Raw genomic sequence first — 27,969 nt, 5'->3', positions numbered from 1 at the left:
AGATATACCTAGGATAAGATACAAAATGTCCATTATATAATAAAGAAGAGCTGTCATTGGAATAAATAGATAAAATTTAACTGAACACCTTTGCCAAAAAGACAAAAATCTAATTGATTCTTCTATTCCTATTTTTCAAAAAGGAGACTAATGAAATATATAAAAACCATATCTCTAGTTACATAGACACGAGTAGAACATAAAGTGCACAGAACGAGGAATGATGTGGAGCCGTTGCAAAGGCAAGAGATTGCATTTACTACTATTACTACTGTTTTTGTTGTTCCAAGTTATGTCCGACACAAAAATACTTCTAAAATTATAGCCTGCCATTTCCAACTTGAACCAGGACTGGAATAGAGTAATTGAAATAACATTTACCTAAATATTAAGTGTTTCTAGAACAAATTTCATCTTCATTTAGGAGATACTGTAGTTGTTTGGGACGGACTGGGTTAGGAATCAAAACGTGAGGAAATACTTACTATAATACAATATTTCTGTTAAAGAAAATAAGAAATGTTTCTGGTGTATTCATAGTTACTTTGAACTGTTGTGATGCAAATAACTGGGGAACCCAATATTTTTTAAATGTTTAGGCATTATAGTATTCCAAAAGCTATGACTGAAAAAATAACTATAGAAGGGAAACAAACGAGAATACCACCTAACCTAACCTATCTGTATCCTTACCTACTCCTATGCCGGTACATGACCACACTTCCCCCTGCCCCAGGAGTGCCATATCCTCAGCTTACCTTATGACAAAGTTTCAACCCCGTGTTTACTTTCCAACTGGCTTCACTTCGGGCAAGATAACACTAAAATGACAATTTTTCCTGAATTGTTATTTTCATAGCTATACAAACCCATAATCATTTAATGTAGGAATTCGTTTCAGCTTCGCTGAAGCGAATTCCCATATTAAATGATTACGAGGTTTGTATATCGCATCGGAACAATCATATTTTGTAAGTAGTACAACTAGCTTCATAATATCATATTTCAGACAAAGCTAAACATTTTCCTCAAAAAGAAATTTGATTTGGCAAGTAAGAAAGCGGCTACCTGTATGTATTATTACGGCTAACTTAAAATACGGCAGTATAAGGGGGGTCCGTTAGGTAAGTAGATAAGGACACGGATTGTAAGTTAGGTTAGGGGGGAAAGTTTATGTTAGTGAATATCCATTTTTAATCCATGCGGTAGGAACTGATCGCTGATATATACAAAGGCTCCTAAGAAAGTTTGTGCCTTTCTCAACCATCTACATTTGTATTGGAAATGAGTAATTTTGAGAGATATGGGACCCGCTTGCAGAACATCTATTATGGGGTAAATGCAGTTCATTAGGACAGGGTAAGCTAAGAATACGGTAGTCTAAAAGGAGGAGTCTTAGGGGCAAAGCCCCCGGTAAGTAAGGATAAAGCTCCTAGGTTAGGAAGGGAACCTTAGGTTAGGTGGTATTCTTGTGTGTTTCCATTTTTAAAATGGGGTTTTTCAGTCTGTCCTAATGAACTACAAAGAATCTGGGGACACCAGTGGGTATTATCGTCAGTGCACCTCACATGCTGCACTGTACATATTAGTTAACAATCTTTGCAGCGTACCTGTACTTTTTATATATCATACTGGTACTTTATTTCAGTTCCTGTTCTCTCTCTTTCATTTTACTGTCCAACCACTTTCTTTCGTTACTAGTATGAAACCTAGAGTGAATAAAATACAGAAACATAACCTTACAGCCCCTAACCTTCAATAAACCACTTATTACCAAAATGCAATAAAAGAGAAGTCTGTTCACTTCCGGCCAAAATCTTGAGCAAGTGGTGCAATGATGTCATGCTGTCCACAAATGCTGGGTCCATCACATGTAACCGAGACACTCTTAATTATGCCAAATCATAATCAGTATGCTCGACATTCTTAATTCCTTGTACGACTGTACTCTTGTGTAATTGGAATATTTGCTAAAAAATTAAGCTTCCCTCTCTAAAACATGAGATAGGATGACTGTTAAACGACTCGGATTTGAATATTTGGAAAAAATGTAAATTACTTGAAAAATTTGTGATTTTGACTAAATTTTGCATAATATTAATTTGGTAACAGAGGTATAAGTTTTTATTTTATGTTTCTAGTCTTATGCAATTTCTGATTGTCATAAATTCCAAGGTATTTTTAGCTTTATTTTTTCTACTTTGAAATACAGTTTACTTGATGTCAATTAGTTTTGCTGTTTTGTAATGGCACGGATTTTTACTCTTGTCTTCTTGTTTCTCTTTTTTTTAAACTTTGAAGTCCACCAATTGTGAAGTAGGGTCTCATATATTCAAATCAACAATAAAAGCTTGTCTTTGATTAAGCAATAATTTATGTTTTTTATATTTATTAACAGGTATTTCTTTCAGCATCATGTCTTCTGATTCACAAATGATTTTAGAACTTACCAAAGAGTCACTTACACAACAAAACCTTAATTCGTTGGACGAATGCATCAGAAAACTGGAACTGGTCCGTGAGAAACTTGCAAATGTAGATAGGTAAGATATTTAACCTTTTATAATATGAAGGTATTGTACAATATACTACATTATTTTTTATTTGTTTATATGTGTATACACACCTTTTATCCTTTAAAATAGAGAACGTCTTCAGCGGAGCTGGAACTGTCACTAATTAATTAATGAGATACATTAGTTAACTACAGGTGGAGCAATTGGGCAATTATATATCCCTTTCCTGTTGAAGTCTTTTCAATCTTGTCTTCAGCACCAATACGTACATATGTACAACTGCGCCCTTTTCAAAGGCTGTTAATTATCTTTAATTTCAATAAATCTTATCTGGTAATCATCATACTAAAATCCTCAAAGCCATTGGCTTCCTGACCTCTATTCACAACAAGAAATTTTTCCTCCTTTTTGTGCCACTTACTTGTCTTAATAGATTTTGCCACAGAAGGAATATTAACCATATGCATAGTTATAACCAGTATTTCATATAATCCTTGTCAAGTGCTCAGTGCAGACCTGTCTACTCCATCTTGACTTAATTTAGTAATTTGTTTCGGGCCCTTACGATTCAGTCCTTGCTAGTTCTTTAGGTTATAGTTTCCAAGGAAATTTCCAACAGCACTGATTTCTTCTGTTCCTGCACCTTCAGCTGTGGCTGGACCTTCTGGTGCTCCAATGGTGTCTATTCTTTACGGTTCTAGGGTTTCAGCTGTTGACGAGCCTTCAGGTTCCCAGCTCCCACAGAAGAGTACTGGAGGAGTTTTTCCTTCCCTTCCAAGCGCTGAAGGCTTGAAAGATTCTTCTGGCATGGGTGTAGATGAAGGGGATTTAGTAAGTAACCCCTGGTAACTCTGTGATGGGTCTGCATTCTGGCCAGAGTCAAATGTTTTTTGGGACTAGTATAGAGATTTGCTGTTTGAGGACATTGAGTTTGAAAACCTGGCAGCATTTCTAGATTGGAGATAGAGATCCAAAGATCCCTCCCTGAGCGCATGCTCCCCGCTAACCCAAAAGGAGGTTGTTATTGTGCTTCTCAAGGTGGCTTTCAAAAATTTAGAAGCAGTATCCGACGCTGGGGGTTTTCTTGTTGACCACAGTTTACTTGATGCTTCGGTGGTTGGAATGGCAGAGCCTGGCCAGAAGACAACATTTTAGCAAAACAACAAAATTAGCATCCAAATCTATGAGGGAGGTACTACGTAAAAGTGATACCATGCCAAAAGAGTGTAGCCCCTTTTTTGGAGTACAGTCTACCCTAAAGAGTTTGAGGACTTCAGGGAACTACAATGATTTCATGAAGTCTTCTTGCCTAAGAATTGGGATGCTTAGGTTGGAACCAATCAATTGGGGGACTATTTCCCATCAGTCACAGATAATGGGTCACAGAGTTTAGTGCCCGCTGTTCAACTTAGGATATTGCTGTGGTGGATACAGGGGGTTTTCTTTGAATAAAATGAATTTTATTTCTAATTGTTCTTGATATGGAACTGGTTGAGTTCCAAAGAATACAAGTAATTTAACTTTTATCATATATAGAAAACTGTAGGGAGAATTTTGTTAATGCAAAAATAATAAAAGATTATTCAGTACACTTGTATAGATCATGAATTTCATGAAGGAATGTTTTGTCATATGCAGGAGTGAATTGGACTCAAATGTAATAAGGAATTTATGTACCATAATAAATAGCGAGATAAGTAAATGGACGGAAGAATGTATACCTTCTTCGGATAACCTGGAAGTATCTACACAAGCTTTGTTTTGTTTACGAAATGCATTCGTCAACTGTTCAACTACACAACTCTTGGTAGAGTAGAAAGTTTTATGCACTGTTTTTCACTATGAGAATACTGTATTCAATTATTTATGTAATGGCACACTGAAAGAATATTTATATACTTTAGCATTTAGTTTATTTGAATTAAATGTTAGATGTTGTAATATTTTAAATACTGTTCATTGATGTAAATGAAGACTTTTGTTGAAATCCCGATAGGTAGCCGAGACAGATGAACTACGAGATGTGATATTGGCGTCCATAAAGTGGGCGTTCCTTTCTAAGCATGGCAGTATCAAAGAAGTAAGTGACGTACAAGAGAGCCAGCAATCCGATTATGTTAATTGGGTTTCTCGGTTTGCCAAAGCCTCGATTACCTGTTTAGGCAATTTAGTTGCAGCTAACACTTCTACACGTAGGATCATGTGGCCTCATCTACTTCCATTATTACGGTTAGTGTTGTTTTGTATCATTTTATTATTATTATTATTCGCTAACCTACAACCCTATTTGCAAAAGCAAGATGCTATAAGACCAAGGGCTCCAACGGGGGAAAAATAGCCCAGCGAGGAAAAGAAATGAGGAATTAAAGAAACGATATGAGAAATAATGATCAATTGAAATAAAATGTTTTAAAAATACTAACAACATCAAAACAGATATTCCATATATAAACTATAAAAGACGTATGTTAGCCTATTCAACATAAAAACATTTGCTGAGAGTTTGAACTTTATTGTGTATGAAAACTTTTAAAAGTATTTGCTTCAGTATTCTAATTTTCTATTCTTGCAATATGGAAAGAGTAAAACTAAAAAAAAAAAAGGAATGTAAAATTAGAGATGCATTACGAGCAGACAATCCCAAGATTTACTTGGTCAACACTATACCTCCTCAGCCACAGATAATACTAGAGGGTTACTCAGTAGAGTACAGTATGTAGAGAGAAGGATACTACACATGGAGCTGCCAGATAGGATGATAGGAAGGTCTAAGAGGAGATTTATGTATTCACTAAGAGAAGGTATGAGGGCCGTTGGTGTGACGGAGTAGGATTCAATGGATAAAAGTAGATGGAGACAGATGATCTGCTGAATGGTACTAGAATCTGAAAGAAAAAGAATTATGATATTTGAGAGGTCCTTATTTTGAGTTTTGGGATAAGGTATCTTTTTAATCTTTTGACTGGGTGAATTACAGGTTATCTCTGTTCTAGTGGGTTTTAACTGTAAGTGTACTGTACACTGGTTTTACTTTTACTATGTTTTAGAGCTGTAAATTGTTTTAGAATGTAGAGGTTACCTCATACTTTTCTCATTCCTCCTTTCAATGAGGTTTTCAACAGTAATAGTAATTAGATTTATCTTTGTCCAGTTAGAGCATTGATATAATACTTGATAATAATTAAATATATCTGAGAGTTGGTGAAAAATTTGTGTTGCATGTAAACCATTAAGCCCTATTTAAAAAATGATAAGTCCTTTTAAAGAATCTTATTATGGATGCTCATAATGAGTTGAATGAAGCTTATCTACCAGGTTTGATAGGGATAAGGTGATCTAGATTTCTTTTTCAGACCATTATTGCAATATCATGAGGAGACCGTATCGTATTTGGCATGTATGGTGATTTTTAATTGCCTTTTAGAGGAAGATCTTAAGGAAAATTTATGCAGGTAAGGGGAATCTTTATTATGTAAATAATTGCTTGGTAAATGAACATTACAGAAGGTCCTCAACTTGCAAACACAAATCCAACTGAAATTACAAATCTCAGATACTGTATTAAAAGTTCATAATGAAATACTGTAATTAAACAGTATAATATAATTTAATGCAGTAAGCAAGACAACATTTGCAATACAAAACCGGGCTATTTGTTGACATTAACTGCTCAAAATTATAGTCATGAGAGTTAGGTGAAGCCAACCCTAGGCCAAAATTTAACAAATCTGAACTTACAAACAGCTTCTTGGAACCTATCAAGTTTGTAAGTTGAGGAATTTCTAGTAGTTTAAGAGACCCATCAAAAATGATGGCTAAATATTTAGATATGCACACACAGATTTAATACTTCCCACCCCTTCCCCTTTCCTAACTACCACACAGCAGTTTGGGGAATTTGTGGGAAATTGTTGTCTCAGAGTGGCTGCCATTCAGTGTGACAGGAAAGATATATTAATATACATAGCAAGAAACTTACTCTTTATTATATAGGGAAGATATTTGTTCTTGCATGTATATAAACCTTTTGTCCTTTCAAATAGGAAATGTATTCAGCACAGTTGGTATGGTGGTTGAAATTGTTAATACTGAACAGATGTTAACAACAGCTGGAGAGTGCAGACTACCAGCCCAGCCCTCTCTCCTGTCTAAAACTCTTCACTTTTATCTTCGGCTGCAAGGAGTACAGATGTACTGTTGCAACCTATCAAAGTCTGCTTAACATTTTTCTCATACTTTTTATTTTGAATGGTTGATTTGTGTTGAAAATCAAATGAAGCATGCATGTCAGAGGATGGATACTCATCGTTTTTGGCTAAACCGGCGATAAATTCACACTCATAAAGACAGGTATATTCTTTGAGGAGAAATAAGGCTAATTTGACGTCATTCTTGGAAATGCCCAAGACAATGCAAGAGAAACTGTTTTGTACTTTTCTCTGTGAAGGGAGTTTGCCTTTCGTTGAAGCTTCTGGGCATATGCCCCTGGCTTTGTCCCAGGGAATATGTTTCTAAAGCAGGGCAAACTTGGACCCAGCAAGGTTTTTCAGGGTTGGTGAGTGTGAGATGATCACTGCACTCAATCCAATATGTACAGGAAACTCTTCCTTGTATTTTGTACCAGTGATTGTAGCTTTAGTGAAGTTAACCTCCGTGCTTGACCATGGCTCCCACAGTCCCTGGATCAGTAACCCCAATCCCTAAGTTATGAGTACACATGCGAGTAGTTACCGATTCCCCAGTGCCCAGCGACTGTGACCCCTCAGCCTTGCGGTTCCTGTCAGAGCAACCCCTGTAGTTCTCCCCTTGGGGAAGCTCTGCTGTCGATGGTCACTCAAACCTTGACTTCTCTGCTTGTAAAACCTGAGAGGAAAGTTACTAAGAGAAAGATGAGAGGGGCTTGCTCCTGCTCCTATTCTTGGAAGCTTAGGAAGGATCAACAATTATCATTGTGCATCTAGGTTTAAATATTATGCTTGTTCATTTTATTCCTTCACTAGGGGAGAATTACACAACTTCCTTCCCTTCATAATTTCTTTTTTGTAAAGCCATATCCATTTATCATAACCTGAAAACCAACTATAAGGTACCACAACTACATTACTTATGTCTCTTTTTCTTGTACACTGTATTCTCTCTGACTAGGGAAATCCTTTCATTATTTTTAATGGATTTTCTTATCTAACTCTCTCATTGAACATTTCTAATTTTCATTATCTTTTTATCATTCATCTCCGTCAAATCTTTTATCAAAATTTTAGAATAATTAGTAAGAATTGCTGCTCACCGCATGGTCATCTGGATTTTTTAGTTACTATAATTACTTTCAACTTCTAGTTCAGTTTGAATCAGCAGTGTTGTAATCTTTTGCATTATATTCCTAGAAGCAAATTTTACAGTAAAATTAATTTTTAATTGGTAATTATAGATAAAGTAGTGTCAATTACGTGTGTACATTTGTGCTGATACAGGTAACAGACTGGTCTTTAGAACTTCAACAGAATACTTAATAGTAAACATCTAACATGACATCTGATAAAATGAAGACAAGAAATTTATCCTTATTTAGTTATTAATTACCAAGTAATAATAACTTGGCTTAAAAATAATTTTCTCTTTCCTTTCAATTCTCTTTTCAGCTGTGATGATGTAGACAATATTATTTGTGATATGTTACGCCTATATAAAGGCGGAGAATCTAGCAGCGAGAGCACACTGTGCTTCGTCTTGTACAATCTCGAATTGACGTTATGTTTTGACAATAGAGTGAGTGGTGTTTGGAATAGTTTATCTGTGAATGAGCAAATACTATTGCTGGATATTTTAAGCAATATTCTGGAGGGGAAGTCTGGCTCAAAGTGTGGATCTGTACCGCCTTCATCAGTTCAGTTTTTATTAACCACATTCAAGGTTAGTATTGTTTACTGTAACATTTGCTTTATCTTTTTGGTGAGCTTTTAATGTAGCTTAAGATCTAATTGACTTACCATAATAAAATCACTCTCACTTTTGAGGTGGAACTATCTACTGCTGAATGTTTTTCTGTTGTAATTTCTGTGTAAGTGTTGGAAAAAAAGGTACTGTACGTAATTTTATATTGACGACCTTTAATCCTATGTGCATCAAATATCTTTGTTCTTTTGATTTTTAAATTTTTTCCCTTAGTATTGATAAAAGTAATGAACATGGAATTTGAAGTCTTTGAATTTAAGTGTCACCAGTCTCTAGATAATTTAAAAACCTACCAGAACAATCAAAGCTTTTCCTCTTTTCCAGAACAGGGCAGATAAGATACTACGCACTCATACAAATGAGTCTGAGGATGATAGTGCCTTGGTAAGAACAATTATATAGAGCTTTCATTATGTATTTTGAAACCTCAAAGTAATGCATTTAATTCAAAGTTCCTGTAGTAGTCCATTACTCAAAAATATTTATGAAGTCGTATGATCTGAATAATTTTGTACTGTCCTATTTAATTATATATTACAATGACATTTGTCTCTATATTTTACTTTTTGGAAGAAGCTTGTGCAAGTATACAAGTTTTAAATAGGAAGAATATTTTTACTCATTTACACTAGCTTTTTTTGTCATTACAATTTATTATTGTGTTAAATAGTTTAATGACATGCCACCTATGAATATCTGGGTTTGGTGGTTCAAATAGAAGGACCAATTTTTTTATCTTTCTCTTTGAAATAGACAAGAAATCTTCTTTCTCATACTGTAGCTGTAAAGTACATGTAAATTAAGGTAACGCTTTTTTTTAATGGAATAATTTTTCTTTATAATTATAGTCCAAACTCTAGAAATACCGTGGTTCTTTTCAGGACAAAAGCTTAGCTGCTTATTTTGAGTGATATTGTTGTATCTCATTAGTACCTTACATGTCTGAAAAATTTATGTATCAGAACAAAGTGAATTTAACATTAGTTTGTTCCGTAACCGAAATACAAACCACGCTATTTACATTGGGTTTACCTTTTAGCGTAGCTGAAATGGCGAGCCATTAGAATTTAACGAGGGTGTAATACCCCCGCGCTAGTTAGCGGGGGGGGGGAGTGGTAGCTAGCTACCCCTCCCCCCCCTCACACACAGGTGAATGCTCCACTTTCACTTTCACTTTTGGCTCGGACATGGACAGACGTCTCTGTCTTTGTCCTCGCTTGGCAGCCATTGTTGTTTTGTCTTTACTTAATCACTTACTTTTCTTTTACTCAATATATATGTAAACATTTTCTCATGTTTATGTATATATTTGAGTATAGAAATCAATAAGTTTCCTTTTCAGAGTTTTGTGTGTGTAGTGTACGATATCTCCGTGGAGCCCTCGGCAGTTTAGGCCACCATGGTGTAATTTTATGGGTAGCGATCGAGTTTGACTTCGGTCTTTCTCTCTCTCTCTCTCTCTTGAGGTCGTTCACCCTTTTACTATGTTACTACGCCTTTTGTAGCTTCCTTCCCGTGTGGGGGGGTTGCTACGCCGTACGTTTTGTCTCAATTAGTTTATGAATCTAATTGTATTTGTTGATTTTTCAGCTTTGTAGAACGATTCCTTTTCGGGGTTTTCGTTCTTTCTTTAGTGTTCATTCATTTTTAAATTACATAATTACATAGTTACATAATTATAATTGTTATAATTCTGTGTTGGTTACAGCTCTCCTTCCGTGAGTGTAAGTGGTTGTGAGGGCACATGCCTGTTGTGTAATTCTTGTTTCCTTTCCCTCGGGATTCCTCTTCGAAGCCTTCCCGGGGGAATGAATGTGTACTAATGTTTTTTGTTTTATTTTTTTACAGTTACCGATCTAGTTTGTTTCTGTAATATGGCAACAGTGTGAGCTGTCTTGTTGAGGCCTGGGGTTTCAGCTGTTGCTGCCTCCCCTATGGATTTTCGTCAGGGGCGTGTCTCCTTCTTCTGGAAGTACTCCCGTGACGATTGACAGCTCTCCAGTTCATTTTAGAACTCTCAGGAGGCTCGCCTCCTTGGGTGGATAAATTTCCTTCCGAGGGAAGTTTTTCCTGTCCAGGCTTGAGTTTTTTTCCCTTTTGGGGGGTTCTTCTCTTGCCTTTTTTTCGTGCGACTATGCTCTTGGTGCTGAGCGGTCGCACCTGCAGTTTCGCTCAAGGGGCTGGGCAACTGCAGGAGCCCCTCTTCGGAGGATTGCTCCTTTTAGGTCACTGGCTGACCAGTCTCTTCTACGAAGTGTTTCTCTTTCGTTCGTGAGAGAGTACACTCATAGAGACTCCTCTTCGGAGGATTCTTCTGCTGTTGTTGCTGTTGGCCTCCTTTGCCGTAAGGCTCACCGTCCGCCTCGTCGTAAGGGCCTCCCATCTCCCTATAAGGGTGCTAAGAGGCGCCTTTTTGAATCTCCGTATGCAGCCTACAACTCCTTCTTCTTGATCTTCTGCCCCTGGTGCAGATGGACAGCAGTCTGACCTCGTATTCCGACGGGCAACGGTCTTCCCGACGGACAACGGTCTTCCGACGGACATCAGTCTCCCGGCGGACAGACAACGGTCTTCCGACGGACATCAGTCTCCCGACGGACAACGATCCCTTCGGGGCAAAGGGTTGCCTCCGACGGGGGTTCTTCCCTTGCGTGTCAGGGTTCCCCTGCGCGCCCTTCTGCTGTGTTCTCTCCTGCTCAGTGTTAGCGCACAGGCGCTCTCCTGCTCTTGCTCAGTGTTAGCGCACAGGCGCTCTCCTGCTCTTGCTCAGTGTTAGTGCACAGGCGCTCTCCTGCTCATCAGCGCTTTCCTGATCGCTAGCGCTCTCCTGTTCGCCAGCGCTCTCCTGTTCGTCAGCGCTCTCCTGTTCGTCAGCTCTCTCATGTTGATCATCTCTGCTGTTCCTGTTGGTTCCTGTTACGCGCCCTGTGCGCCCACATTCGCCCTCGCGATCTAGAACTTCGGTTCAGGTCTTGGACTCTTCTTCTACGCACAGGCTTCCACGCGTTGCCTTCTGCTCGCCAGCGACCACCAGCTCGCCAGCGACCACCAGCTCGCCAGCGACCACCAGCTCGCCAGCGACCACCAGCTCGCCAGCGACCATAGAAACGTCAACGTTCACCTGCTCGTCAGCGATCTCCTACGAGTCAACGATCGCCATCGATCTGCCACGCGTGTCAGTTCCCCTGGACACCATCAGTAGCGATCTAGCGCTCGCCTGCTGTGGACCACGATCTCCGGTAGCTGAGTCTTGTCGTAGATCTTCCTCCTGCTCGCCAGCGCTCACCTTTACTTCTGTCCTTCTGTGCGCCAGCTTTCTTCAATCGCCAGCGCACATCTGCGCGCCCTTTTTTGCCACGCACCAACGGTTTTCTGACTGTCTGGATCGCCTGATTAACAGCTTGCTTCAGCGCTCCACTTTCTGATGCACCTGCGCACCTTCTGTTAGCGCGATGCGCGCTAACCATCACTAGTCTCTCTCGCGTTGGCAATCGCCTATGCGCCCGCGCGATTCTTCGCCTGCACGTTAGCGTTTTGTTAACGCACCACCGCTCGCCAACGCGCCGTCGCTTGCTGACGCGCCATCGCTTGCCAACGCGCCTTCACTCTCCTACGGGCTATTGCTCGCCAGAACGCGCCATCGCTCGTCAACGCGCCATCGCCCGCCTACGCGTCATCGGTCTCCTGACCGCCTGCGCTCACCCGCGCGTCCACACACCCACATGCCCGCGCGACCGCACGCCCACGTGCCTGCACGCCTAAGCTCATGCGCGACCGCGCACATGCTCTCCAATGTTCGCCCACGCGCGAACCAACGGTATTCCATCGCGCAGACGGACGGTGTTCCGTCACGCGGACCGACGGTGTTCCGTCGCGCGGACCGACGGTGTTTCATCGCACGAACGTCGGCTTAATTCTTGCAGTATCCATTGCTCGCCTATGGGTTATCGCTCGCCGACCACCAGCTCTCGCCCTTCCTACCACGCTCGCCCTCCTTCTGCGCTCCTTCGCTCACCTTCGTTTGCGTTCCTGCGTGCCCGCGCATGGGCGCTTTCACGTTCGGCCACGCGCAAACCATTGATTTACCATCGCGCGAGCGCCAGGGCGATTGCGACCGCGATTCCCGTTGGGGTTTCGCAGCATGGCCAGCCTGGCGAGTCTTCTGGAGCGTATTTCCAGAACACGGCCTCACCCCGTAAACGCAGAGCATGGCACATGCAAGAGCAGGAAGAATCTTCAGGGAGGTCTGGGCAACCTTCTTCTTTCCAGAACCTGGGTTAGCCCTTCCCCGTCATTCCCTGGAAGGGTTTTGCCAGGGGGCTTTCCGTTCGAGATTTCTCCTTCGGCCAAGGGGTGACTGGTTTACCCCTTCCTCTTCTCCATCTCGTGAAAGGGGCTTACCAGGTCCTTTCCCTCCTTGGTTGCGACCCTAGGTTTTGTTCAAGGAAGCTACAGGAAGGTCATGGGTACTTTCCTCCTCTCGGGCTCAAGCACCTTGGCGTTTCGTCGTCAAGTTTCGAACTTGTGGGCAAGCTCGATGTTGGACCATCTGGACGCAATAACCGAGGGCTTCCTTTCGGGTGTCTCATCCGTGGATGTTGACAACCTCAGACACCCTTCCATCCTTGAGAAGAGTTTGTTTTTGCCCAAGGACAGAGATTTAATAAATTTATTACGCCCAAAGACGTCAAACAAGGTTACATATTGGCAATTACATACAGTACATCAAAAATCAACATAAAAAGAAAAATTACAGCATTGAATCATCAGTGTATCAGTTACAATAATAACATATATGAGTTTGTATTCCATTATCACAACAACTGCAACAGACAGTTTAGCAGCCACCAAAGTGTAGATGACGAGTCAAAATTACGTCTAGGTGGTCATCTTTGAGTAACTATTGACAGGTTTGAAATAAATTTTTGTCCTTGAGGTAACAGATTCCTGACAGTAGGGCAATGAAGGCAATAGTGTTTAAGGTTATTGGCATTAGCAAAGTTACAGAGTTTACATGAGGTGTAGTGTGGTATATCTGGTGTCTGTCCAACCTGCCACACAGGACGATATCCCACCCTTATCCTGGCACTTACGATTATTTAATAAATTCATTACGACCAACGACGTCAAACAAGGTTACATACAGTATATCAGAAATTACAAAAAAAAAAAAAAAAAAAAAAAAAAAAAAAAAAAAAAAAAATACGGCATTGAATCATCAGTAGGCCTATATCATTCACAAAAATAACATATATGAGTTCGTATTCCATTCTCACAACAACTGCAACAGACAGTTTAGCAGCCACCAAAGTGTGGATGACGAGTCAAAAAAAAAAATTACAGCATTGCATCATCAGTATATCATTCACAAAAATAACATATATGAGTTCGTATTCCATTATCACAACAACTGCAACAGACAGTTTAGCAGCCACCAAAGTGTGGATGACGAGTCAAAATTACATCTAGGTGGTCATCTTTGAGTAAATATTGACAGGTTTGAAGTAAATTTTGTCCTTGAGGTAACAGATTCCTGACAGTGGGGCAATGAAGACAGTAGTGTTCAAGGTTATTGGCATTAGCAAGGTTACACAGTTTACATGAGGTGTAGTGTGGTATATCTAGTGTCTGTCCAACCTGCCACACAGGACGATATCCCAACCTTATCCTGGCACTTACGACATTATGCCTACGCACCATGAGTCCAAGACGCCGGTACTTGTGACGGCTATGCAGAAAGTTATCATGATGTTGTATGGAAACACTAGTGCCCCTCTCTGCATCCCTGCGCTGTACTGTACAAGCAAAAGCTGCTGAAAATATTCTATGTTTAAGGCAGCGAAGTGAGGGCTCATCATTTCTGTCATCAAGGTCCAGTGTGCAGGCAGCTTTAGCAAGACTGTCCACCATGTCATTCCCAGCAAGCCCAATATGGGAGGGCATCCACATGAAAGACACGACAAGTGAGGCATTGTAAGCAGCAGCGAGTTGACACAGTATGTCTCGCACAACACGGCCACAGCTGGGCCTAGAAGATGTCAGTGCCTGGAGTGCAGATTTGGAGTCGCAGATCACCAATCCATTCACATTTCTTCTAACAAGTAGAGTTACTGCATCCCATATACCTTGAAGTTCGCAATAAGTGGAACTGGATGAGTTTGGCAGCCTGCGACCATGCCACCCACCCTCAGGAGGTTCTAAAGTTTGGGAGAATATAGCACATGCTGCACTTCCATCTGCCTGTACTGAGCCGTCAACGTAGATGTGGTGTCCTGCAGGAACTGAAATTGACACATTGGATATTGTTTCCAAAACCAGCTGTTTCTGTAGACTGGTATGGGCATCTTTAGAGGTTGGTGTGAAAGTGACAGCAGGAATAGGAACCCGCCATGGTGGCAAATCTTGGATGACAGCTTGCTCAGGTACACCAATATCAAGGTGTCGAAGATTTTCACATACTGTCCTAACTAGGTTATGGCCCCCTGGCCGGAGTTGAGGTCTTGGTGCATCTTCATCAAGTGATGCTCTGAGGACAGCAGAGAAGTTTGGAGTAAATTGTGGAGAGTGTAGACATTTAACAGAAAACAAAGTTACATTGGCATAAATTCTCTCTATTAATGGAGGTAACATGAGTTCGGTCTGCATGTTGACTATCCGAGTGGAAGGAGGGCAACCTAGGATAAACCTCATTACCCTATTTTGGAACAGTTCTAGTGGTTGTAATGCCTGTCTGGGTAATTGAATTAAAGCAGGAGATAAATAGTCAACAACTGACCTCAGGAAGAGGATATAGAGGGTTTTAGCCACGGGGATAGATATACCTGTGGCCCTGGTCGCAAGCCACTTGATGGGAGTGAAGCGAGGCTCCAGTCGATCAAGAAGGTTTTTCACCATGGGGTGGATTCGTTGTCGTGCGGGTATAGCAGGGGTGATCCTGACTGGTGCACCTAGATATGTATACTGTGTGCAGTGAGGTATAATATTCCCACCCGTAGTGAACACTGGCAGGTCTCGGAGATTCCGCGCAGAGAAGATTCTGCTTTTTTCTGGGGAGAGTATGAGGCCACAGGAGGTACAGGACCTGTAGAAGTCTTGAAGGACACGTTGAAGGTCTCGAGGGGTAGTGGAGTGGATGCAGACATCATCAGCATAGCAGGTTGCAGTGGTTCCAGGGATAGCAGGGAGGAGAGACAGTACACGGTGCATAAGTATATTAAAAAGAAATGGGCTCAATACACCGCCCTGAGGTGTGCCAAGCTCAAAATTTTCATAGGAGCTACATGCACCTTTGAAGAAAACACGCGATTTTCTGTTACTGAGATAACCGTTTATCCACTTCAGAAGGTTTCCTCTGACACCAAATTCGACAAGCTGATCAAGAATTATATCCCGGTTGGCTATATCAAAAGCACTTTTGAGGTCAAGGAAGGCAACTACACTGTTGGAGGACAATCGGGAGTAGAGTTCAGCTAAACAGTGATGAGTACTCCTCTGTGGAAGAAAGCCATACAAATGGGGAGAAAGTTTTTCTTGTAACCGGTACATTAGCCTGTTTAGTAATATACGCTCAAACACTTTACTAAAACATGAGGTGAGGGAGATAGGCCGGTATTTATCAGTTCCAGGCTTTGGGATAGGAATAATTGTGCTAATGATCCAGGCAGCAGGTACATATCCAAGTTGGTAGCAAAGATTATACAATTGTAGAAGAGGATTTCCAGGAACCTTCTGGAGAAGACGAAGCACTTGATAAGTAAGGCCATCATCTCCAGGAGCAGAATTTTTATTTCCCATAACAGCACGTCGCAGCTCATCCTCGGTGATCAGCTCTTTGTCCTCCTCGTCTGATTCCAACAATGCAGCCATCAGACGAAGGTTGCGTAAATTGCTCTGGGAAGAGAGTGCTTCTTGGATTTGTACAGGGAGATTACTGGACCGTGACTGGGTTGACCAAGTAGTGATGAGATCCTGGGCATATGCTTGTGGACTGTGATGAAGTGCACGTATGGTTTTTTTCTTGACAGTCCTTTTAATGAGATGCCACATGGTCCCAACGCTAGTCTGGTGGTTAATTAGGTCAGTGTATTTATACCACGACTCAGTGTAGACACACTTCTGGAGAGCAACTAAATCATCCCTCGCCTGCTGATATTGAAGTAGATGATTAGGTGTCGGTTGTGTCTGAAAGGCAAGGCCAGCATCGGCCGCAACTCTCTCTGCTTGCATAATGCGTTGATCCAAGGTCCAAGCATGGGCAACAAGATGACTTTTGATGTGAGGTCTGGCGATATATAGTTGATAGACGTCATGGGTAGCTTTTACCAAAGAATTATACAGGTGTTCTGGAGAGTGTTTATCAAAGGTAGGTAGGACAGAGGAGATGTATGAAACATATGTTGGGCAGTACTTGGGTGGAATGGTGATGCGGGTACGATGATAGGGGTCACTTGGATGAGTCTGTATTGCGTACTGTAGACATAAGGCAACATGGTCAGAAAAGAGCGAGGGAACAGAATGACAGGAGACATGTGATGCTACAAGCCCAGATGTAAGGATATGATCAAGAGTGCCCCCCCCCCCCCCCCCCCCCCCCCCCCGGATGTGTGGGGCACCACCCCTGTATCCCAACGGGTTAAATGGTAACGACGGATGTAGTTGAGCAGAGGAACTCCACTGCGGTTGGGAATCGGAGAGACATCACCTAGATCTGGGTGTCTGGCATTGAAATCCCCCATGTAGATCATGCCAAGGTTTGTAGGTGTAGGAAGTGCTGAGAGGTTAATTAGGCCAGGGGCAGAGTAAACATTGCATAATCGAATATGACCATCACCTATCTTAACCTGAAAAAGTTGGAAGGTCATGTTAATATCTGCTGATGAGCGAAGGCGTTGATGAGGGAGAGTAGAGTGGATGTAAGTAATAAGACCATTCCTGACATGATGTACATATGAAACATAGCCAGAGAGTTTTGGAGCTTCGTCACCTGGCTGAGCACCGCCAGGAAAGGCTTCTTGAATAAATATTACTTGTGGGTGATGGCGATAAACATATGTCCTGAGTGCAGTCAGTCTGGAGTATTGTCTAATTCCAAAGGCATTCCATGAAAGGACATGTAGTTGCATGAGTCTAGCGAAGTTTACCCTTAACACTGCGAGAGACAGGTCGAGCATGTACCGTAGAAGCAGCACTGTTAGATGGTGCACCAAGTGGAGGAGGCTGAGCTGGCAGGAGGCCACTGACCCTTTCAAGACAAGAGGCAACAGTGTCTAGCTTCTCAGTAAGTGAGGCAACAGAGGTTATAAGAACTTGTTGTGCCTTGACCAGTGTATCGAGGTTACTTGCAGTGGTAGCCTGTTGAACGATCAAGCTATCGAAGCGTGCATCAATAGCATCAAAACATGTCGTTAGTGCTGTACAGTGTGATTCCAAGGCAGCAACAGCCTTACGAAGTTTTGAAATTTCAGCTGATTCAGGAGAGTATGATGAGACGGTTGACACTGGTTGTGGTGGTGGTGGTGGTGGTGTCGTCAGTGGAAGTGACTGCGTGGCAGCGCGCGACCGTTTGGAACATCCATGCCAAACATTAACTCCTGCTTCACCACAACGAGGGCATTTCCAATGCACAGTCTCTGGAGTTGATGATGATTCTGACAATGAGGTGGAAGCATCAGTAACAGGTTTACGGTATGGACAGGTGCGTGTGGAATGGGCTGCAGCACACCAGGCACACTTAGGTGAGGCAGAGCAATATCGGGAGATATGGCCAGTACCCCAGCAGTTGAAACAGTTGGGCTGATCATCCTTCATCCTGCGTAATTCACAAGGAGGGAGGCAAGGGAGGAAGGAAAACTCATAGACAGATGGTGGTGGTTCTAGTAGACTCCATGTGATGACAATGCGATTAATAGGGTTCCCATTTTGAAGAAATCTTCGTGCACTGTATACACCAGGCAGTTCCTTAGCAAGGTTAGGGTAACGAGTAATAAGATATGTTAAATACTTACGGGGTCTGTCTATTGAATCTTGAATATCCAGGCTTATGGACAGAAATTCACCACCCTTCACCCTGCCAATGATGTCCTCACGACTCCTTGCGATATATACGAACTTAGATGTGATAGCAGACATCTTCACCTCTGCCAGCTCCTTATCAAGATTGAAGGTTTTGTTTACTTCAGTCAGCCATCGTAGTTTAGTGTCAGTGCTCAAATTTTCTTTGAAGACCAACCTAGCATACTCATCACGGGGAACAAAAGCTGGGGTAGCAGAGGAAGCATGTCGTGTAGGGGGGTGAGGCAGAGTGACATCACTCTTTTGTCTAGTGAAAGACTCATGACACTTGGATGTTTTAGCAGCAGGAGACTGTGGAGCACTGCTAGTATCTGACCCATAATCCACTGGGCGCTTCATGGGGGTATTAGCAACAGTACTGGAGGGCTTGTGAGGAAGAGAATGTGTGAGTATTGGCCAATGAGTCATATCTACATCCTCAGCATCAGACAGGTGAAGATCATTTTCAACCTCAGAAACAGAGGCTGGACCGGAGTAAGCCATTTTTGGTGAAGCAGCAGCCCTTCCACCTCACACATACACTGCGCATGCGCGAACTGAGGCGCCGCCGACCGAGTGGGTATGCCACGGGGTATGAGTTTTTATATCTTAACCACAGACTAGTATAAAAGTCCTATATACACACTGTTGTTACTAAAATGGTCACTGAGTCTTACTGTAACTTATATAGCACGGTGAAAGGTGTAGTATCGCTAGAACTTGCACAAAAACTCATTGTATAGAGAGCTCATACAATGCGTGTTTACAAACCGAGACAGTGTTACCAACCCCAAGGACAGAGACATAGACAGCGGTTGTGCGGAGGAAGTCGACTTCCGTTTTCACTCCTCCAAGGCGCTTTCTTCCAGACCCTGCAGGGCTCCAGCACCTCTTTCTTTCAGCCACGTCGGCCTAAGTTATCGGACCGGCTGCGACAACTGAGACAAGGTGTCCAATAGCAGTTCCCTCCTGTCAGGAACAGGTGGCACGGGAGGCTCTCCCGGGGGGGGGGCATAGTCCTAGAGGGACCGGCAGAGTTCACGAACTCTAGGATTACCCCCCCCCCCCCTTGCAGGTTTCACGCTGGGAGGATGCCTAAGGTTACTCATCCGGATGACAGCTTCCCGATGCCCATTCCTGCACGATCTCTGTGATCAGCCAAGGATATCGCGCCTCCCATCTCTGTCAGCGAATTCAGTGTCTCTGAACCTCTATGCCATAGGGTCGGCAAGAGTTTGCCCGTTTGGGCAGAATGATCCATGCCTTAGGAGAAGGTCCTCCATAGGATCGTCGACGGCTTCACCCCCCGGCTTCTTCAGTCGATCCTTTCTTGTAAGGAAGTATCTGAGACGGGAGTTCCGTAGTTGACCTCTCAGCTCTGATCAAGTTTGTCGAACAAACTTCGTCCAGCGTGGAACAGCAGAATCGATCAGACTGGTAATGAGGCGACAGGACTCCTTAGGCCCTGGATCGGAAGGACGGGTACTTTCAGTTTCCATTCCATCCATCTTCCAGGAAGCTCGTGGAATTCAGCCTAGACTACAGGAGACTGGTAACGAGGCGACAGGACTCCTTAGGCCCTGGATCGGAAGGACGGGTACTTTCAGTTTCCATTCCATCCATCTTCCAGGAAGCTCGTGGAATTCAGCCTAGACTACAGGTATTCTTGCTTATGGCGATCCCGCCGTGGCATCGCAGGTTTTTCCCCAGAGAACTCTCCCTGCTTTCCTCATGGCCGCTCAGGTGAAGGCTTCCGCCTCCTTCACCTTTTGGAGGTCTGGTCAACTCCGGTAGGCTCGGGTTCGACCTTCTTCAGCGTCGGGACAAGCTTCCGGATGCTTACCATGAGTGTGGGTTCATGGTATTTTGCTAGGAGCCTTCTCTTCTTCTGCCTCAACATCTGGAGTATCTAGCCATGATATTGAGTCAACGGCCTTACCACGTTGGAAACCCCGCTTCTCGTCCGTCCAGCGAGGTTAAGCAATGTCGGGTCTGGTCGGTACTTGGATGGGTGTCCGCCTGGGGACGCCAGATTCTGTTGCCGCCTCCTCCGAGCCTTCCCTTCAGTTGACTGTGGCAAGGCTGAGGAGAGTCGCAGTACCTGTTCTCAGTCAAGCAGAGCTTGCAGCCCTACCTTGGAACGTTTCCTAGTGCTCTTTTCCTCATTGTCCCGTCTAAGTTCCGAACGGTCGCCTCAGGATAAGTTCCCTGTGGGGCTGCCCAAGTTCCGGTGGTTTCAAAGCAACGATTAACCGGACTTTCTGGCCCTATGGGACCAGCGGAACGATTAGACCTGCAATGTGTGTTGACCTATGGAACCTCTTGATGGGAGTGGATATTCTCGTCCTTTCCCCACATTTTTGATGCTGTTCTCAGACTCGTCAAAGAAAAGGGGGGGGGGGGGGGCATGTTCTGGTCCAGGCCTATGGTCAGGACCTGAAGGATACCTCTCCATCATTCAGGCAGGCTTAGGGGCCGTAGTCTGGCCCCTCTACAGATCCTACAGCTCCTGCCGAGTCGCCCCGTGCGCGTCGACTTCATGGTACTGGCGTGTTCTAACCAACAGGGGACGCATTTTCTACCTTCGCATCTTGCAGTAGAGATACTGAGATGATTTGAGATCCTCTCAATACCATCATCGGCTCTCTCATTCCGGGCAGAGGAATGTTCTCTCTGACTATCCGAGCAGAGCCTCGTAGAGAGAGCGTACCTGGGGGTCTTTGGCCTTGAGTAACCAGCAAGTCCTGGCCTGGGGGACCTGATCGCGACAGCTTGGAACCTCAAGCTTCCGCTGTTCTTCCCCCCAGTCACAGACCCCGAGACTCTGGCAAGATGCATTCCGGTGATGGTGGGACAACATCGACGCCTGCGTCTTCCCTCCTTTGTTGTCTGTTGAGAATGGGTCTCAACAAGACCAGGTTGTCTGTCAACCTTTCAATGGCCCTGAGAGCTCCACTGGGACTATACGCAGAACGGTTTCCAGACCCTCTGCTTCCCCTGACGGAACTCCCGGGAGAGCTTCTCCCACAGCACAGGCTTCTCGAACAACCAAACTGCAACATCTTTCACGAGCCGGGGCGTCGCTTCGGTTTCATGTCTGGAGACACTACGCCTCCTCCTCAAGAAGAGACAACCCGCTACAGTCGAGGGACGGAGGTCGCGTCATCTGCGATAGTCATCCGCAGGGGTCTTCCAGACGAAGTGGAGAGTTTCGGTGGTTGGTGTCGTGGGAGATATACCTCTTCCCTTGAGGCCTCTTCTCCAGCAATAACGAACCTATTGCCTTTCGGCGGGGGGAAACTCCTTTCCGCTCTCGGCAATAAAGCCTGTCGCTCAGCCTTCAGGCTTAAAGGAATAACTTTTTCCTTCTCGCTGGACCTTTCCTTGCTCATGCGAAGCTGCGAACGTCCCTGCCCTAGTCGGAGTGAGACCTCCAACATGGAGCATGGCTCGGACTTTTTAGTCCCTTAAGAGATCTTCTCAAGACCCTTTACGTCAGGCCTCTGATCGTATTCCGTCTTGGGTCTCCTGCTCACTCTGGCCGCGGCCAGTGTGTAAGCAATCTTCTTGGTCTCCTATGACACCGCCCTTTCTAAGGAATGGGGGAAGGCAACATTCAGGTTCGCTCCTGAGTTGTTGGCTAGACTCAGAATCTTGGGGTCCCGGCCTTCGGTCCAATTCCTTCAAGATTTCGAGTCACCATTCTATATCTGATGACCCAAAACTTTCTCCTTCTTGCCAGTAAAGGAATCGAGAGGTTAGCTTTGGGAACAGCTGCAGTTTGTCCTCAGTTGCAGCCGGGTTGGGAGCACAAGAAGGACACGGGGGAGAGTTACCAGTATACCTCTTCAGCTCGGACTCAAGGACATTCATCTCTACCTGAATCCAGACCCTCCCCCGTCACGTCGCCCTACAACACGATGTCGGATACATCGCAACGTCCCTCGCCTTCGAGTAATACTACTCTGTGACGCAGGTGCTACAAGCTGGAGTCTGGAAGCGTCTAATGACCTTCGCAGCCCGCTTCCTGCAGGGCGTGACCCACAGGAGTTTCGATACATTTCTATCGCTCTGTGGTGGCTACACAACAGCTGGTCTAACCTCAGGCTCCTTTTTGGACAGGTAGCAGAAGGTTGAGGGCATTGTTATCAGGTTTTAGTCTGCATGAACGAAAGAAGTATGTCTGGCCCTTACTTCTTTCTTCATTTTCCCCTCTACTGGGAAGCAGCATCCTGGTCTCTGCATAGCTGACCTCGAACCTCTGCAGGTAAACCATGCTTCCTTGTGTTCCGAGTATTGAGTCAATACTGTTGCGTCCCCCATACCCTGACGAGGGGGTATTGGGAACGTCCTAACCCAGAGTTCCTTCTGGAACTCCAGGTCAACTGCCTAGGACGGGTCACACTTCTTCCTTCACACACAAGCTTATGTAGGCCACACGGTTCCTTGCGGAGCAAGGAACTTGTGAGGTGCAGGGACTCCTTTTCTCGAGTGCGACTCACTCGGATTCTGAGTCCCCGGGTAAAGCCAAAGCCAGTATGGCTGGGGACTTCCCACCCTTCCTAAGGGGTAAGTCACCCAATGTAAATAGCGTGGTTTGTATTTCGGTTACGGAACAAATGACAAATTCGAAGATAATTTGTATTTTTCCTAACCATACAAACCTTAGCTATTTACATATATTTGCCCGCCAGCCCTGTCCCCCAAGACAAGTCCTACCTCTAAGTGAAAGTGGAGCATTCACCTGTGTGTGAGGGGGGGGGGAGGGGTAGCTAGCTACCACTCCCCCCCCCCCCCCCCCCCCCGCTAGCTAGCACGGGGGTATTACACCCTCGTTAAATTCTAATGGCTCGCCATTTCAGCTACGCTAAAAGGTAAACCCAATGTAAATAGCTAAGGTTTGTATGGTTAGGAAAAATACAAATTATCTTCGAATTTGTCATTTTCAACTGTTCATATTAGTGCAAATAGCTTTGAATGTGATAAATATTTTTCAATTATTAATTTTTCTTTAATAAATGCGCATTCAGTTGTTTGATAAGCCTGGGATAGAACATGATTGTGAAGCTTTATATAAGCTTATTATTTGTATGAAACTCCCCTGATATTCATATCGTTTCAACCCGAAGCTGTTTTTCGATAAGCCTGGGATACATGATTGTGAGGCTTTATAAAGCTTGTTGTTTGTATGAAACTCCCCTGATGTTCATATTGTTTCAACCCGAAGCTGTGCCGATGTCTACCCTAAAATAAAAATATCCTGTTCTTCTTCTTACAAAATGTTTCCCCTCTGGGAACTACCATGCAATCTACAGTAGCTGTTGAGGGTTTGAGGGTAACTAACTAGTTGATGATAAAACATATCTCCTACAATATTTCAGTTTTCTTGTCAACTGGTGTCTAAATGTTTATTTTGCTGGTTATTAAAATGAAATTTCAGTAGTTTCGCGATGTTGTCGGGCCCTCAAGTGATCTCGCTCGAACTTGTGGGACACGTGGCAACGTGGCAGTTCGGGCTTCGCCTGTTGAGACTCCTCTGGTATCCTAGCCCTGATGAAATAAGTATGAAACAGCATAGCTTTCCATGTCTCAATTAATTCCGAAGTTTAGAAGATTTCCATCACCTTGGTTCAGGAGTTCATGGCTGGGATCTAGAACCTAGCCATCTGTAGTACAGTTTCAAGTCCTTCTTCATCTCTTAATCATATTACTTGAAGTGGCTAGTAGGGAGTAGGACCACGATGACTTGCCTTCCAGCTGTAGGAGGACGCTACGACTCTTCCTACTGCAACAGAAGGAGAGAAAAGACTTGTGAGGAGGAAACGTCATTTGATTCAGATTGTGCAAGCTCTATAAAGGAATGGCTTCAGTTGGAAGGAACAAGTTGATGGATCAAGAAAGAGAAGGAATAAGAGAAAAGATCCTAAAACACACTCTTTTTAGATTTGTGGAAATATTAGACATGCTTTTCCTATTGGCGAGGAGAAGAAATGACCATCTACGATTTGAACAAACAAGGTCAGACATATCGGATCTATCCTAGCTAAACTTTTTCCCAGATGAAAACGTCCAGCAATCAAAGGAAATTGTAGGCATGTAAATATAGTATTACATTAAAAAAACTGGCATTGAAGAATCTATCTACAAGTATTAAAAATCTCACAGCTGAAACTTTTCTATTGGGATTATCATCAACTAAACGCATTAGTGAGCTACAAGCTCTTTCCTGTAAGGTAGGTTTTGAAGAACATAGCAGAACCTTATTGCTTTTGTCTGCTTTCAGAGCTAAGAATAATTCTAAGATGAAAGGTTTAACAATATGAATAGTTTGCTTGGTCAGGTGGGGCTGTTAAGTATTATTTGGCCAACACTACATTAGGGTTAAAATTCCTAATTTGTGTTGTGGGGTTCAATTGTCAAACTATCCTTAGTCAAATGCTATACCGTATCTTTCTGATTTAAAGATTGGTCCTAGAGACTTGCAAGGAGTTGCATCTAAGTCGAGAAGAGGCTTGAAGGCTAAGAGTTGTTATTATCAAAATATTCAACCAAATAGCGCTTTCAACATCTTGCACGTCTGGTGTTTTGGTGGCTTTGTGTGTGGGAGTCAGAGGGGGAGAACTGAGAATGGTTGAAGATCGACACACCTACATCACACTTTTACAGAATGCTTTTTGTGTGATTTGAACAACATAGAAATACTTTGGACATCCTGGAAATAGACCCTAATGAGTGGATGGAGCTTTCGGAGGATAGGGTTCTCTGGAGGCAAACAGTCAAAGCGGCAATGGATCAGCCTGGTCCAAGGCCCTCAGAGTAAGAGTAAGAAATACTTTAAAATATCCCTTGCACAATCATGAATAAAGACGAGAATCACTAGTGTTTCTATTGGTGAGGTGTGAGATGTGAGGATCCCTACGTTCTCTAAGCTGGGTGGTGTCAGGGGGTTTGAGTGATGCCTCGGGTAGGGAATGTCCCCATTGGCTAGAGAGTGGTGTGATTCTACATGGTAACATAAAAACAGACTAAAATAGCACTTACACAATCAAGAATAAAAGCTAGAATCCCAAAGACTTCATTAGTTGGCTACAGATAGGAGGAAGAGGAAAAAAAAAAATAATATGATTTGATGTCTACCTCAAAGGATGCATTTCTTTACGTTACATTCCAACTTTACGTTACATTCCAAATGACCATCTTTGCGCTGATGACACGTTTGAATGGGTTGTATAAATTTTAGACACCCTGTACTAGGGTGGGGGTTGAGGCTATTAATGGGAGGGAAAACAGGAAATTTACTTTTTATCATAGATGTCAACACTAGCAACCTTCGAGTGAGTATAGAAATAAAATTGTCAAAATTCCATTATTTCTAATTCTATGTTTCCCTCTATTTTTGCCAGGTAGTGACAAGACTTCTGTCCTATATTTGTTTATTAGCAGCATCTGAAGACTGGGGTCCAAAGCTGAAGGAAGATAAGAGCCTCCTGATTACAACTGTTTGTATGTTTATTTGCTTAAGGTGTTATGTTGACAACTACACCTAAACTTGAGAAAATTCTTTTATCTAATAATCTATAATCTAAATGATTTAAAGTATAAGATTTTATCGGTTTTAAACAAAATTTCTTATATTAATACCAAAATTCATTTTGCATTAAGCTTTGAAATTGCACCGTTGGTTGATAAACTGAAAACTTAGAGGATTAGTAGTTTTTTTCTATGAATAACCCTCCCATTTCTTGATAACTAATACTTTTACTGTGAGTGGCTTTTTGTGACCTATATGCTGGAGATCTTATTGCTTTATCCCCACAAGATGGTTGAGTAATGAATACTGGATAAGTATTAAAATAAATTATATCTTTAGAAATCTGTTTACAGTTAGCCTCCTATCTTCATAGGGTTAGATAATAGAGACCACTGCGAAGATTGAAAAACTGTTTTATATGGCATGTCTTTTTTTTTTTTTTTCAGCACTTTTGCAATGCATGAATGAAATTGGAAACATTGAAGGCAATGAATTCTCTAGAATGAGCCTGGACCACATGGCTGGGGAACAGAGGATAAAAGTAGAGAACCATCCCGCCTATGGCTTTAAACGTGATCTCATAAGGCTTATTGCGAGCCTCGTATACAGACACAGGGAAAATCAAGATCAAGTAAGGTTTCTGGGTTAAACTTCTGAAAAATTTCAATAATGGCTCCTCCTCTTCTTTATCTGCAATCTTTACCCATCTCTAGATGGGGTCGCTGTTTTGTACAAGTTTTTTCCATTCTCTTCTTTCCTTGGCATCCTGTTCTCTTAATCCATTTTATCAAATGTGATTTGCTACTTCTCTCCATCTGAACTTTGACCTACCACCCCTCTGCCTCCCATCAACCTCCATCTCCATGACCCTTTGGCACGCATGATCTCCTTCTCTCCGCATGACATGCCCTAACTACTGTAGTCTTCTTTGCTGAATTGTTTTTAACACCTCTCCTACTTGGACTGTCCCTCTAATATAATAATTTTGATTAGAGCTATGGTAGATTTACTTAATGTATATAATCATAGCAGTTACTTTGCAGTTTAACTTGGGTTGACTAATAAATCTTGATAAATCACCCAAGCAACAAACTCAATTGCCTTAATCAATCACAGTCTTTAGATATGTATACAGCAACTTATGAATATACAGCAGTAAAGTTTCTCTCATTGTATAGTGCAATACTGTAATCAATCTTAGAGTTCAATCACTACTTAAATTCCCCCCATGAATTTGAAAATTGGTTTACATACAACACAATTCAGCATAGATCTTCAAGTCTTTTAAGTAACTTTCCATGGTCATTTTACCAGTATAAAATGAGACAAAATTTTTAAGTAAGAGTGAAAAATTTTGATAAGAGCCAAAATATTTAATAATTAGAACTTATGATTTATAAGAAATCATTTAAAAAAATAAAAATTGCCATCATAAAGAATTTTTACAAACGTAGTAGTGTGCAATTTTATTTCAGGATGGCATCAAGTGAAATAACTGTAGTGAATATATTTTTACTCATACCCTTCTATCCTTTACTAAGTCTTATTTTATCTTTACTGAATACATTTTTACCCATAACCTTCTACCCTTTACTAAGAGTCTTATTTTATTTCATGTTATCCTTTTTCATTTCATGCTTTGTATTTTCCCCAGGTTCGAGATCTGAACGGCATAATCTCAATACTAGAGAGTTCTCAGTTTGACGCCAGGAATCCAGGGATAAAAGAAGTGTCAATATATGCCATCAGAAACCTCTTGGAGGGGAATCTAGAAAATCAGGCGATAGTGAAAAATCTAGAATATAAAGGCACAGCAGAAAATCAGGAGATGCAGTTAACTCGTGTGGATGGCATGGTGGCTGTCCACAAGTCAAATTTTTCAAGTGATAAGTAGAACCTGATAATAAATTTGGTTTACCT

At 42.6% G+C, this 27,969-nt stretch overlaps 1 protein-coding gene and 1 pseudogene across 2 annotated transcripts; both read left to right on the top strand.

The window, feature by feature from the left end:
* Positions 1–251: 251 nt before the first annotated feature.
* Positions 252–27,969, top strand: LOC137650999 (ataxin-10). 2 transcript variants are annotated; one of them, XM_068384140.1, is made up of 10 exons: positions 252–361; positions 2,399–2,543; positions 4,155–4,323; positions 4,513–4,745; positions 5,870–5,968; positions 8,156–8,426; positions 8,793–8,852; positions 25,922–26,021; positions 26,496–26,680; positions 27,704–27,969. In XM_068384140.1, the coding sequence occupies exons 2-10, from the start codon at positions 2,416–2,418 to the stop codon at positions 27,941–27,943; spliced, it is 1,485 nt and encodes a 494-aa protein (XP_068240241.1). In that variant the 5' UTR covers positions 252–361; positions 2,399–2,415; the 3' UTR covers positions 27,944–27,969. The 2 variants fall into 2 exon arrangements, with proteins under 2 accessions (XP_068240241.1, XP_068240247.1); XM_068384146.1 differs by having other exon boundaries at positions 340–469.
* Positions 20,444–20,562, top strand: LOC137659335 (5S ribosomal RNA; annotated as a pseudogene).

This window comes from Palaemon carinicauda, chromosome 1 (genome assembly GCF_036898095.1).
Source record: "Palaemon carinicauda isolate YSFRI2023 chromosome 1, ASM3689809v2, whole genome shotgun sequence".
Lineage (NCBI taxonomy): Eukaryota > Metazoa > Arthropoda > Malacostraca > Decapoda > Palaemonidae > Palaemon > Palaemon carinicauda.
Note: the sequence above shows the minus strand (reverse complement) of the source record. Positions and strands in the feature narration are given on the sequence as shown.